The following is a 15,105-nucleotide window of genomic DNA, read 5'->3' on the forward strand; positions in this document are numbered from 1 at the left end:
AAGGTCTTCCTAGAGTTTTTTGTGAAGCTAGCTTTCACGTAGGTTGTTACATGTATTTTTTTTAAGTAAACAATTCATGTCTACTATCTGACATAACTTGAAAATCAAAGATGTGTAACATTTAACATAAAAATCAGTAAACTTGTTACATACTTAAATAGCTTCAATTTCTCAGCAGAACAGCTTTTAACCCATTCCTTACATAGTTTATTTATATGACAACTTGAACACATCTGATATGTTAATGAAAATAAATTATTTAAACCATGTATACACCTGATATATATACTAATTTCTTCCTATCGTAGGATAATAAAAAATAAATCACTTCTATTTTATGTTCATTCAAATTTGCATTTAATTTCTATTTACATTCATTCAATCTGAAATCAAATAATACAGTAAACTAAATACAAGATGAAAAGCAGAAAAGGTGTTACCCTCATAGCACTCCTAATAAGGCAGCTGAAGAATTTTATTTACTGATAGATGCAAAGCCAACTTGGGATAGGAGAAACAATAGTTTAAAGAGCAAACACAAACATAGACGAACCCATCTTTCAGATGTTATTCCAGATAATCCACTGAGATAATACTTGTGCTATAATGTTAAGAATCACACAAGAAAAAGTACTGTATTAATCAGCAACAGACCACAGGTTATGTGTGACAAATACTTTTGTGATAGTTTGTCCAGCTTGCTAGTGTCTACTCGTGTGAAAAAGGTAGATGTTTGGACATTGATGTTTTTGAAAAATTAACCATTTTTAAAGCCTTAAAATCTATTCTTCATAAATTCAACATTTCTCAAGGGAATAATCTTAGATCTAGCCCTTGTAAGCTAGGAACCATATGATTAACTGAATATTCAAAATAGGTCCTATATTAAATATATAATCCAAGGCTCAGTATATTAATACTATCTAAGATGCATCTTGTTTATAATCATTTATCACCTATAGTAAAGAATGTTGAATTTATGGAATATCAAACATGCATCCTCCACCCCTCCCCTCAAATTATCTCCTATCTCAAAAAATAGTATGGAAAAATCCTTCTTGAAGGATTCAAATTAGTTAAGACCATAAAAGGGGAAAAAGAACATAATTTTCCTAAAAATCTGGTTCAAAGTTCAATAATTAATACTTTACATTGTTAATCACAGCTGGTTTATAAATCCCAGTTTAGTTATTCTGTAATGCTACAAACCTTATAAAATCAAATTAGTAAACTTCAATTCAGTGATTATATTTTAATTAAAAAACAGCATGTATAAAATAAAAAAATATCCTGTAATAGCTGATTTTAAAGAAAATAATCAAGTGATGAAAAAAAAGCACTTAATCTCTTTTATACACTTACCTGGTATAATCATAAAGAACCCTCTTAGAAACTCAAGACTAGTAATATCGACATCATATTTTAAACTATGCTTGGATTTTTACAAATAAATATAGATAAGCCATATTGCATAGGTGTGTGCTTTCTGTCTGTGACACTAATGTGACACTTGACATGTTTTCACAGTCATAGTAGGGATATCCATTTATGAAACAAGTTCTCAATAAACTTTCCACAGCATGGGAAATAAATTTCACTTAATAAATGTGAAGTCAGAAAAACTATGTATTTGTGTGGATGGTAGCTGTGCAATTAATGCTTTTTATGCAGAAAAGTTGCAGTGTTTGCCACTATTGCTGGCACTACTAATTATGAAAATGGTTTAACTGGGGTGGTTATAGCCAGCCAATCACAGTGCTCATGTTACTAGCAAATAGGACCTAGGAGGAATATTTTGGTGAATAAGTTTCACTGGAATTTGGTCAGGCAGTCAACACTACAGTTAGTAAACATATTTGAAAACAAGTATCAAGAGTATCACAAGCCATTTACAGTCTGAAATAATGCCTGTACATATCACCATAGCTTTTCGGGTTCTGTTTTTTCAGACATCACAAATTGTCAGAGAACAAGGATCTGCACTTTAAAGTATAATTTCTGCCCTTAATTATTATTGTAGCTTCTAATTTACCAGCAACAGTCATGAAGTTCTCAGTAGGCTGCTGCAATAAGGGAGGAGGGGTAAGAGGGAGTGATTTTTTTAAAAAAGGCTTTCTGTCCAAAGATGAGCTTTTATCTATTCTTTCAATTATTGCCACAATTGAAAAGGTATATTTCCAATCATTTTTCATGGTTCTGTTTTTGCTTACTGTCATAGGATTTCATCCCATCTCATTTGAGTTGCAATTTCAAAAAGCAAAGCCTTGCTCTTTTCTGACTGAATTCAACATGCATAAAGAATTTTATGGCTTGGATCCTATGGCTCAAAAAGGTTTGAAAACATAGCAAGCAGCATCTATTTAAAAAAACCTAGGGTTGCAAAATACAACAAATTGACTTTGCACACTCAGACTGAAGACATTATAAAAGACAAACAAAAAGAGGTGATAGAACTCAACTGCAACTGCATGATCATCTATTATACCAGTATGCACTGAAATATATTTTTATAAAGCTCTGCAGATATTAAACCCTTTCACCAGCTAAAGTCATGGAAATGCTCTCTTTAAGGCAGGAAATATTTAAGAAAGGTAAAGTTACCTTTATTTTTATTCTTTGTACCTGTAAATCATTTATGTAGATTTTGTTACAATTTCAAAAACATAGTGTCCTGTTAACATGTTTCCTAAATTAAGTCACTAAGTTTTCTTATTTACTGTGGAAGACATTCATCAAAAGGCCATCAAATATTTTTACAATCAAAAAATGTAGCCCCAGTATAGGAGAAAAAAAAATAGACCTTTTTTTTCTTTTTAAAACTGTTGAGAAAAAAAATATAAGGAAAGTAGACAGCACAAACAGTAGAAAGAAGTAAAACTGAAAATCTTACCAATTTGCTGTAAAGAGATTAAACAGAGAGTGGGCCACAGCAACACCCTCTTCCCCTGGATATCCCTATCTCCCTCACCTTGCCGACCGCAGTATGTATTTTTTATCCTGACTCTCTTTTGTTCTTCAGCCAAAGGCTGAACACGTTTGGCGTCTTGAACCAAATACTGGTATAAGAACAGGTGGCGATTTTTTTTCCAGTGCAATGCAGGCCCGGGACAATGATGAAATGTAGGACATACAACTTATGCCCATTCCAAGGCTTCCAGTTAAGCTTAGCACATAGCAGTACTGCAAGTAGAAATGATTAAATAGATTCTTTTTTGTTTTCTCATATTACAGACAGGTATTGCAGCTGGGTTACTGAAAATAAGCCCCAGGTCCACCCCAATCCCTCAAACGAGCCACAGCTGTGGTTAACAATGATTCATTTGCATTTTATTATTTCACCAAGAGAAGAAACAGAAGTTGTCTGGCTTTCTTCACACCAACCAATAATTTCGCATTTTAAAGTTTGGGATGTTTTTCATAATGAGCTGAATCAAAAATCTATTTGAAAAATATATATTTATATAAAAAAAAATTCAGGTTGTTTGCACGTAAAACATCAATTGGTAAGTTTCTTTTGTCTTTGATTCCAAGTTGCTGGAAAAAGTTTGACCAAGCTTGCATGCTAATTTGTCCTTAGTTGCAAGTATTATAGGCAATTTTGTACTTTGCCTAATGAAAGGATAACCCTTCTTCGACACAATCAGAACTCAACAGTGATTCAGGAGCAACATCCTACCCTTAATACTGTCAGTTTCGAGTCATCAACATGAAAATCCTTGATAAGTTTGAGAAGATGTCGCGAGGAATCAATTACTTGATGTGCCTAAGAGTTCAGCAATACTATTTTGCTTTAAGTTTTTTTTTTGCACCATTGATTGATTTTTTTAAATCCATGTTTATTTTTCCTCTGTCCAAAGTGTTTTATGTAATGACACTGACTCTCTGAAACTGTCATTTTGAGTCGTTTCACTTTGCAGGATGCTCACACATCGCTCTCTCCACCTTGTTTGCCTTAAATTCATTAAAAGCATTGCTCTGTCATAGATTCATACGCAAGTGCTCTGGCCGTTTGGATATCATGGGAAAAGCTTGTTTTTTGTATGGCCCAGAGTTCGGCTGTCGTATTGGAAGTGGTGCCGATGCTTCCCCACTCATTGTCACATCCATCTGCTCTATGCCACTTGTTTCCATTGGGTATTCCACAGGTGTCTGAGGATTTGCTGTGCTGGCCGAAGCACCTCTTCCCCAGAAATCCCCAGGAGAAAATTTGACTGGGCTTTAAGACAAGGAAGAGCTATCATTCATTTGTTTAAGGGTCATCTCAACAAGACATATTTCCTTTACATTTAAAGGGAGTGGGGTAATATGACATTTATTTTCATTTAATTTTATTTTCATGTGGATTAGCACAAAGGCAAAAGTTGAACCATCTCTCGCCCGCCTAGATTAACTGCTAGAATTTCCTAACCAGTCTCTTTACTTCTACACGTGACACCCAAACCCCTCAATGATATATATATTTAAATACATATTATATATATATATCATTTTACTCTCCCCTGCTCAAAACAGCTTTCTATTGCATTTAAAATAAAATCCTTTTCCAAACCTCTGCCCTTCTCCTCACTCACCACACACTCCAGGAACACTGATCTCATTTCCAGGAAAAGGATAACTTTTCTCCTCCCTCAGGGCTTTTGCATTTGCTGTTCTTCTGCCTGCAACATTCTTAAACCTTCTATTTTTGTAGGGCTGGCTCTTTCTGTTCACTGCTAGGTGTTACTACACCAGGGAGGCCTTTCTCTGACCACTATGAGTAGAAGCCCCCTTGTTTTTCCTCTGCTGTCTACCACTACATTCTTTTTTCCCCCTTTTAAATTATAGCACTTAGCACTACTTATATTTTTGTATATCCTTTGTCTATTGTGACTCTCCCACTACATTGTAAGCTTCATCAGGACAGGGACAATTACTGTATTATAGTACTGTACACACACACACACAACATGCAGCATGCAGTGCTGGTGCTCTTGGTGCACAATAAATGCTGAGTGAATGGATAAACAGAAACATTTGCCAGTGTGGCTGCTTACTTTCAGGAGGGAAGGTAAACCATATAACATCACAGATTAGTCAGACTAGTCCTTTGCATTGTGAGATATAAATGTGCTTATGTCAACCAAAGAGAACATGACAGTCCTTCATTTATGTAACTTGGCATAAATTTCTTAAGCAAACACTCTCATAGGTTGTAATAAAAAAAAAAATGAAAATAAGAGTGAAATACCTGACAGGTGTTCGTGGGCTGCCAATAAATCTTCGAGGTGATCGGATTTTTGGTTCAAAGGAAAACTTTTCTTTCACACTTTCAAGTACAGATGGAGCCACATATGTAAAACCCTGAAAGACAGTAACAGTGGACTACAGAATGGCATTTTGTCATACATCTCAAGAAAATGGGGCTGTTCAGTCTGACATACCTACACAATGATTCACACCTTTATGTGTACACTCTCCCACATCCTCAACCTCATTTTTAGACCTGTTAACTTCTTTCCACCCATTTCATGAGGCACACACTTCAAGAAAACAGAATTCTATTGAGCCTGGTTGCTAGCAAACTTCCACCCTGCTGACAGGAACAGAAAAAAAACAGGAGTATTCAGGCTCCATATGAAGATGTTAAATACGGCTAGGCACAGTGGCTCATGCCTGTCATCCCAGCATTTTGGGAGGCCAAGGCAGGCAGACCACCTGAGGTCAGGAGTTCAAAACCAGCCTGGCCAATATGGGGAAACACCGTCTCTACTAAAAATACAAAAATTAGCCATGCATGGTGGTGCACGCCTATAATCCCAGCTACTCGGGAGGCTGAGGCAAGAGGATCACTTGAACCTGAGAGGCAGAGGTTGCAGTGAGCAGAGATCGCAACACCGCATTCTAGCCTGGGCAACAGAGCAAGACTCCATCTCAAAAATTAAAAAAAAAAAAAAAAAAGATGTTAAATACTAGGAGAAACATAAAGAAACTTCTAGTGTTTCTAGCCACAGGCATGTAAGCAATTAAGTTTATCACCCCAAAACAGTTTCTCATAATTAGGCCAAAGTAAAAACAATTTTCTGACTTGGCATCAAAGTCAGATCTTGTGATCTTTCTGGTTTTATGCCAATGATTAGACAGAATTTGTGTTTTGTTTTAAGAGATGGGGTATCCCTATATTGCCCAGGCTGGAGTGCAGTGGTGTTATCATAGCTCACTACAGCCTCAAACTCCTGGAGCCAAGCTGTTCTCCCACCTCAGCCCCTCAAGTAGCTGGGACTACATAGGCATGTGTGATCTCTGCCCAGCTAGAATTTGGTATTTTCTTGATGAATAAGTATCAACATTTCAAAACCTTTCAGTTGTAATAGGCAAAAATGCAGTTCTGTTCATTTTAGTTCTCTCTTGGACCTTACTATTAGGCTACCGGCTGTCATTTCTCTAGCTGTCAATGTTCATTCTTTTAACCATCTTCACCTATCTTCTATTTATCAAAATCTATGAGTAAGCATTATGTGTTACAATAAGTAAGACTCAACAAAGCTCTGAGTGAAGGCCCAAAGAGTGAGGTGCAATTCTGAAGTGCATATGAATTGTGACAGTTACATGTGAACTTCAGAGAATAATTTTACAAACATTCTAGTGAACTAAAGCTGTAACTACCATGAGGTACAGGCTGTGCCTTAATCATCTTTGAATTTCCTCTAATTATGTGATGGGGTCTTACAACAGGAATTGAATTATTTGTTGAAATGAGGTTGCTAGAACCACATTATCCAGATAAGTGGGATGTCACTATATATATGTGTGTGTGTATATGTGTGTGTATATATGTGTGTGTGTGTGTGTGTGTGTGTATTTTTTTTTTTTTTTTGAGATGGAGTCTCGCTCCATCGCCCAGGCTGGAGTGCAGTGAGGGGCACGATCTTGGCTCACTGCAACCTCCACCTCCCAGGTTCAAGCGATTCTCCTGCCTCAGCCTTCCCAGTAGCTGGGACTACAGTCATCACGCCTGGCTAATTTTTGTCTTTTTAGTAGGGACAGGTTTTCATCATATTGGCCAGGCTGGTCTGGAACTCCTGACATTGTCATCCACCCACCTCAGCCTCCCAAAGTGCTGGGATTACAGGCATGACCCACTGCGCCCGGCCTATTTTTTTATTAATGTTTAACGAGATCCACTTTATGTACAGAATTCTGGCTACAACCTAACAAATGAATTGTTCTGTTCATCAGTTAGCCAATTTAAGTAATTATGAAAAGCTCGATAATACCGTAACTGGCAATGAAAGCTTCAATATCTCACTTTTGCCGCCACAACTTTGGATTTCTTGGTAGCTAAATAAAATGCTTCTATTTTGTGGGTGAAAAACTGTCACATAAGTTGAAATTCTGCAATGTTCAATTGAGGAAAAGGTCTCTATTTTAAATCAAAGGTATAATTTCCACATCTGTAGTACATGAGAGAAAAAAAATGCCAAAATTAAAGTGATTCATGCCCACTTCCATAACTGAACCTAAGATTTTACTAACAGATGCCGTAACTTTGATCATGTACCATCAAACTTGAATTTAAAACCATGCATGCACTCACTCATCTTTTATCTCTTATGTAATTAATACTGTAAGATTATATTTTTGCCTATGTGCTCTATATTACTAATTTATAGGACTATTATTATTCAGTGTTGTTTACTCAAACTATACTGTACTATACACAACTTTTGCATTCCATGCTAACTTTTTTTTTAATTAATTATTTTTTTTTTTGATACGGAGTCTCACTATTGCTCAGGCTGGAGTGCAGTGGCATAGTCTTGGCTCCTGCAAACCTCTGCCTTCCGGGTTCAAGTGATTCTCCTGCCTCAGCCTCCCAAGTAGTTAGTACCACAGGTGCACGCCACCACACCCGGCTAATTTTTGTATTTTTAGTAGAGACAGGGTTTCACCATGTTGGCGAGGCTGGTCTCGAACTCCTGACCTCAAGGTTATAGGCGTGAGCCACCCTGCCCCAACTCCATGTGAACTTTAGAGCTTATTTCCCATCCCATAAGATACAACACTACTTCTATTACATAGTGAGCAGTGTGGGGAAGAAAAGCTTGAGAATTAAGTTAGTGACAAATCCAGTGAACTCAAAAACGGGAAAAAACACTCCTAAACAATTATTTTACCCATATTCTGTTATCCCTAGAGGTAGTCCAAAAAGGAATGACAAAAGAAAAAAAAGGATACAAAATGAGATAAATGTTCATGTGACATATTAAGTACAGTAATAAAATCAACAAGCATGTGATATTTTAGCAAAATAGTATGCATTCACGGTCATCTGATATAAATCCATCATTTCTGTTGGCCAACATCAAAAACCTTTACTCTTCTGAGGAGACGAGCTATAAATCTATACAGGCATTTCTATGATGAGAATTCACTATTACATATGAACCAATATATTTTGATGTCAAATATTCACAATTAATGTTAAAAAAATCCCCTACTTGGCCGGGCGCGGTGACTCATGCCTGTAATCAGGCAGGTGGATCACGAGGTCAAGAAATCAAGATCATCCTGGCCCACACGGTGAAACCCTGTCTCTACTAAAAATACAAAAATTAACTGGGCGTGGTGACACGCGCCTTTAGTCCCAGCTACTTGGGAGGCTGAGACAGGAGAATCACTTGAACTCAGGAGGCAGAGGTTGCAGTGAGCTGAGATCACGCCACCACACTCCAACCTGGCGACAGAGCAAGACTCTGTCTCAAAAAAGAAAAAAAAAAATCCCCTACTTATGTTAAGAGTACCAAAAATTGGGGCCAGGAATGATGGTTCATGCCTATAACTGTGGTACTTTGGGAAGCCGAAGTGGGAAGATAGCTTGAGTCCAGGAGTAAAATAGTGAGACTCTGTCTCTACAAAAAAAATAAAAACTTAGGTGATGTGGCACCTGTAGTCCAGGTACTCACAAGGCTGAAATGGGTGGATCACTTGAGCCTGGGAGGTCAAGGCTGCAGAGAACTGTGATCACACCACTATACCCTACACCTAAGCCTGGGCTACAAGGTGAGACCCTGTCTTAAAAAAAAAAAAAAAAAAAAGAGTACCAAAAATCTACAGCTGTTTCAGGAATAAAATACATGTAGTTAGTGTGAGGTTTTTCTCCTCACTGCTAAGACTAATTTTTGGTTGAGATGCTAAGCCAAACTCCATTTTACATCTGTGGCCCAACCAAAAAAGGGAATCATACTCTCCAAAGAATTGTACATTCCCACCCTAATTGCTAAAATAAAATGTTGGATTATGAAAATCAATTTTGTAGGTATCAGTAAGTTATAAGGGCATCGCTAATTAAAAAAAAAAAGTGTGCCCAGTTACCTACACGAACTGCAAAGCAAGCAAACTGAATTTTCTTATCCAAGAGCCCATCCTCATACTTAAAATTTCCCATGACTACATGGAAATTCTTTCACTTACCAGAAAGACCTGATTGGCACTTTCACTGAGAGTTGAGTCATCTGGGCTGTCGACAGGTGTCTGACGTGTAAACTTGGAATCAAACTGACTTACATCCTCTTCAGATTGCTTTATACAAACAAAATAATTTAGAAAATAATAAATAGTCCATATTACATCAATCAAATGCACTGTAAGCTCTGGGAGCTCTTTTCGCAGGGGTTAATTATAATAAAGTATTAGAATAGTCTTAGCAGGCACAGAATGAAGAAAAAAATGCAGGTGGAAAGTACTGAGTCAAATTACATCTTCAAATCTTAAACTTGCACTCAAATAGATTTTAGTATAGAGTTATTCCTATTAAAAATGAGAATATATCGACTGGGCATGGTGGCTTACGCCTGTAATCCCAGCACTTTGGGAGGCTGAGGCAGGCGGATCACAAGGTCAGGAGTTCAAGACTAGCCTGGCCAACATAGCGAAACCCCGTCTCTACTAAAAATAAAAAAAATTAGCCAGGCATGGTGGCATGCTCCTGTAATCCTAGCTATTTGGGAGGCTGAGGCAGGAGAATTGCTTGAACCTGGGAGGCAGAGGTTGCAGCAAGCAGAGATCGTGCCACTGCACACCAGCTCAGGCGACAGTGCAAGAGTCTGTCTCAATAAAAAAAAAAAAAAAATGAATATATTGAGCTCAAAACAAGCTGGAAAAAATGTTAATATCAATTTCCCGTCTCACAAAGCTTCAGTGTGCCTAGTCCACTGGCTAAATCCCTGTTTAGAGATAATTAGTTCATTTGGCCACTGCAGGTTTGTAATAAACCTGAAAAACTACTGAAGCAGAGTTAAAACATGAATAACACTGATGAGATGCTCCAATTAAAGTTTCTTCCCACAGTGTGTTTCATTCCTTTAGAAATCTAAAGGAGCAAAAATAATTTTCTATTCCGCATGGTTTGTAAGTTATATTTCCCTGTGAAAGTATAGTTATCACTTCAGTTCTAACCATGAGATCCATTTATTTAATTCCTTCTCTCCCAAAATATCTGGTTAGACTCTTGGGCCAAATGTAGGAAGTAAATAATAATTTAGAATATCTGACTTAATACTGAAAGATGACCACACTGATCTTATAATTCTCTCAGAGCCCAGACTGTGAACCTGCATTCCCTGGAGTAATGGCTGATTCCAAGTGTGGGGAAATGCACAAGATAAGCATAGAACACCAGTTTCCTTATTTTGCTCTCTGGTACAACAACAGCCCATGTGCTCATGTCAAAAGGACTCAGAAACCAACATGAAGACGCACCCAGCATTCACTGCACCCAGCATTCAACAAAGGGAAACATTGAGCATCAATAAAGACAACTGCCAGGCGCGGGGGCTCACGTCTATCATCCCAACACTTCGGGAGGCAGAGGCAGGTGGACTGCTTTTGAGCTCAGGAGTTGATGACCAGCCTGGTGAACATGGCAAAACGCTGTCTCTACCAGAAACACAAAAATTAGCTGGGCATGGTGGTGTACCTGTGGTCCCTGCTACTTAAGAGGCTGAGGTGGGAGGATTGCTGGAGGCTGGGAAGTCAAGGCTGCAGTGGGCAGAAATTATACCACTGCACTACGGCTTGGGTGACAGAGTAAGACCCTGCCTCAAAACAATAAATTAATAAATAAAATGAATACATGAATCAATAAAAATAAAAATAACTGCAATGAAATGAAACACAAATATGTTAAAAGGTGTAAGTTCATAATACACTAAAAAAGAAAAAAATACACAAAGTTCATTGGTCAATTTTGGAAGATGCTAGGGAACTAATTCATTATTTTGAAAACTAGGAAAGAATCAAACATACATCCTGCCTTTCCTGTATGACGTATACCTTGAGTAACTAACTGATCAAAGAGTTTCTCTTTATGAAGAATTCAAGCTAAAAAGAAAGAAGAAATAACAGAATAAGACCATTTCACAAACACCTGATGAAATTATAAAAGTAGGCCAGACTTTCTCAACCTCAGTGCTACTGACATTTCAGGCCTATTCATACTTCGCTGTGCTGACTCTTACCCCTAAAGGTGCCTCAGCATTCCCTCCCCCAAGCTGTGACAATCACTGTATCTCCAGACATTGCCAAATTACCCTGGTAGTGAAATGCTGACACAGGCAATGATCAGTGACCACTAATATGACTTAAAAAAAAAAAGGCCGGGTGCGGTGGCTCAAGCCTGTAATCCTAGCACTTTGGGAGGCTGAGACGGGCGGATCACGAGGTCAGGAGATCGAGACCATCCTGACTAACACGGTGAAACCCCGTCTCTACTAAAAAATACAAAAAACTCGCCGGGCGTGGTGGCGGGCGCCTGTAGTCCCAGCTACTCGGGAGGCTGAGGCAGGAGAATGGCGTAAACCCGGGAGGCGGAGCTTGCGGTGAGCTGAGATCCAGCCACTGCACTCCAGCCTGGGTGACAGAGCGAGACTCTGCCTCAAAAAAAAAAAAAAAAAAAAAAAAATACATTATGCCACCTGATCAAAGCATGCAATACTGAGAGTTTAATCTGAATCAGATCAACCACCTAAATTTAACTACCAGTTTTTGGAAGTTCAGGGAACAGATGAACATGGTCAATGAAACTATAGGGATAATATAAACGAAATCAAAATTTGAGAATTCTATAGGACAAATACCCGGTTTCGTCAGTAAATCACAAGGGGAATCTGTAAAGGACAAGAGACCTAAGAGACATAGTAACCAAGTTATATACAGACCTTGATTAAATTCTCACAAACAGGACGAGAAAAAAATGGAACAACAACAACAACAACAAAAAATTAGGTGGGGCAACACAGGGAAACCTCATCTCTAGAAAAATTCAAAAAACTAGCTGGGTGTGGTGATACACCCCTGTGGTCCCAGCTATACGGGAGGATCCCTTGAGCCTGGGAGGTTGAGGCTGCCATGAGCCATGATCATGCCACTGCACTCCTGCCTGGGCAACAGAGAAAGATCCTATCTCAAAAAAAAAAAAGAAAAAGAGGAAAAAAAAAAAAAACTGGGCAAACTGTCAACTTCTGAGGTGTGATGCTGGGATGGCAGTTATGTTTAAACAAGATGACCTGATCATTTTTTAAGCTGGGCGGTAGGTGTATGACAGTTATCCTCCTTACAACTGTCTGTTGTTTTTTAAAGTGGGTCACATTATGCTCCATGACCAAAAAATAATCACCATCATCATCCTCCTCCTTCTCCACCTACATCCCAAGGAATGGAAAAAGAAACTGTATTTTCTCAGATTCTAAGGTGGGAGAAAGACAATAACTAACACACTAACTCATTTACTCAAAAACATATTGCTATGGGTTGAAGCGTGTGCCTTACCCACCCCCCAAAAAATTTCGTATGTTGAAATTCTAACCTCTAGTTCCTCAGAATGTGACCTTATTTGGAAAGGGTTATTGCAGATGTAATTAGTGAAGATGAGGTCCTACTGGAGTAGAGAGGAACCCTAATCCAATATGCTTGGTATCCTTATAAAAAGGGGAAATTTGGCCACAGATATGCACACAGGTAGAACACCATGTGAACATGAAGGCAGAGATCCGGGTGATGTACCTACAAGCCAAAGAATGACAAAGATTACCAGCAAACCACCAGAAGCCAGGGCAGAGGCAAGGAACATACAGTTCCTCACAGTCATCAAAGAAACCAACTCTAACAACATGATGTAGAACTTCTAGTCTCCAGATCTATGAGATAATAAATTTCTGTTGTCTCAGCCACCCGGTTTGTGGTACTTTGTTGCAGCAAGCCTAGCAAACGAATGCACATATATTTTGAAGAAAAAATTCCCAGAGAATCATATTTAAAATGGTTAAATTAAGCAAAATAAAACCAGAAAAAGAAAAGTACCAACTACCTGAAATATTTAATTGTCTTAGATAACTGACTTAAAAATAGCTAATACAGTCAGTTGCCACTGGCTTTAGTTCTTTAAAAGATAGTAGAAAAATAAAAGATGCTTGGCTGGGTGCAGAAGCTCACACCTGTAATCCCAGCACTTTGAGAGGCTGAGGTGAGTGGATAACTTGAGCCCAGGAGTTCGAGACCAGTCTGGGAGACATGGCAAAACCCTGTTTCTTTTTTTTTTTTTTTTTTTTTTTTTGAGACGGAGTCTTGCTCTGTCGCCAGGGCTGGAGTGCAGTGGCCGGACCTCAGCTCACTGCAAGCTCCGCCTCCTGGGTTTACGCCATTCTCCTGCCTCAGCCTCCAAAGTAGCTGGGACTACAGGCGCCTGCCACCTCGCCCGGCTAGTTTTTTGTATTTTTAGTAGAGACGGGGTTTCACCATGTTAGCCAGGATGGTCTCGATCTCCTGACCTCGTGATCCACCCGTCTCGGCCTCCCAAAGTGCTGGGATTACAGGCTTGAGCCACCGCGCCCGGCCAAAACCCTGTTTCTATAAAAAATACAAAAAAATTAGCCAGACATGGTGACATGTGTCTGTAGTCACAGCTATTCGGGAAGCTGAGGTGGGAGAATCACGTGAGCCTGGTGAGGTCAAGGCTGCACTGAACTGTGATCATGCTACTGCACTCCATCCTGGGTGACAGAGTGAGACTCTGTCTCAAAATAAAATAAAATAAATAAAAACAAAGATGCTGAAGAGAGGATAAACCAGAGATCTTTGAACTGCTAATAAAAATAATGTTTCTGTCTGCTCTGAGATTTTTCTTATTCTAAAAAAATACCAAGTGATCCTCCTGCCTCAGCCTCGAAAGTAGGTGGGACTTACAGGTACATGCCACCACACCCAGTAGAGTCTCTACTAAAACTTTTAAGTCTCTACTAAAAATACACACTTTTAAATGTTTTGTAGATATGGAGTCTTGTTATGTTGCCCATGCTGGTCTTGAACTCCTGGCCTCAAACAATCCTCCCACCTCGGCCCTTTAAAGTTTTTGGATTACAGGCGTGAGTCACTGCACCCAATTATATGCTTTCATGTATACTTACCAACAGAGGTTTAAAGGGGGGCTCCACCTTTCGAGCCAGAAGTTCTTCCCAGTTAATGTGTCTAAAGAATGGATGAGCCTAGGAAAAAAAAGCAGAAAGAAAAGTTGAGGGGAATAGACTTTGCTGGATTGATAAATGAATCACCTTTTTGAAGTTACAAGTCAAAAATAAGCTAAACTTATAAGCAACTACATATAACCCGCAGAAATACATAAAACTAGCATTATCTTCCCCACAAAACACCAAAGATGCCAAACCCTACTTGAACTTCTCCAGCGTCCCCAGGACCAGCTCCCAGACGAGAAGCAGCATTTCTTTTCAGCAGCTTGAAAGGAAAAAAAAGCCTGGGTAAAGAACCCTAGTCAAACTGATTTTTTTTTCCTTTTTAGACTTTGCTTGTCTACTTTGCCTTGAGAAAATATAGTTTATTGGCCAGGCACAGTGGCTCATGCCTGTAATCCCAGCACTTTGGGAGGCTGAGGCAGGTGGATCACCAGAGGTTGGGAGTTCGAGACCAGCCTGGTCAACATGGTGAAACCCCTTCTCTACTAAAAATACAAAAACTAGCCTGGTGTGGTGGCACATGCCTGTAATCCCAGCTACTAGGGAGACTGAGGCAGGAAAATCACTTGAGCCTGGGAGGGGGAGGTTGCAGCGAGCCAAGATC

At 38.9% G+C, this 15,105-nt stretch overlaps 1 protein-coding gene across 4 annotated transcripts in view; it reads right to left on the reverse strand.

The window, feature by feature from the left end:
- Positions 1–333: 333 nt before the first annotated feature.
- The window catches only part of RPS6KB1 (ribosomal protein S6 kinase B1), a 62,201-nt gene continuing 47,429 nt past the window's right edge, over positions 334–15,105 (reverse strand). For 3 of the 4 annotated variants that reach the window (XR_004054945.1, XM_010364066.2, XM_030922939.1), the window contains 5 exons: positions 14,701–14,763; positions 14,439–14,516; positions 9,451–9,558; positions 5,228–5,340; positions 334–4,216 (listed from right to left, as the gene is read on the reverse strand). Coding sequence is in view for 3 of the 4 variants with exons in the window: in XM_010364066.2 (XP_010362368.1) it covers positions 3,979–4,216; positions 5,228–5,340; positions 9,451–9,558; positions 14,439–14,516; positions 14,701–14,763 (600 nt within the window). In the remaining variant the exon portion in view is untranslated. Of the gene's footprint in view, positions 4,217–5,227; positions 5,341–9,450; positions 9,559–12,486; positions 13,039–14,438; positions 14,517–14,700; positions 14,764–15,105 lie in introns of those variants that run through there. The other variant, XM_030922940.1, reaches the window with a different exon arrangement.

Source organism: Rhinopithecus roxellana, chromosome 19 (genome assembly GCF_007565055.1).
Source record: "Rhinopithecus roxellana isolate Shanxi Qingling chromosome 19, ASM756505v1, whole genome shotgun sequence".
Lineage (NCBI taxonomy): Eukaryota > Metazoa > Chordata > Mammalia > Primates > Cercopithecidae > Rhinopithecus > Rhinopithecus roxellana.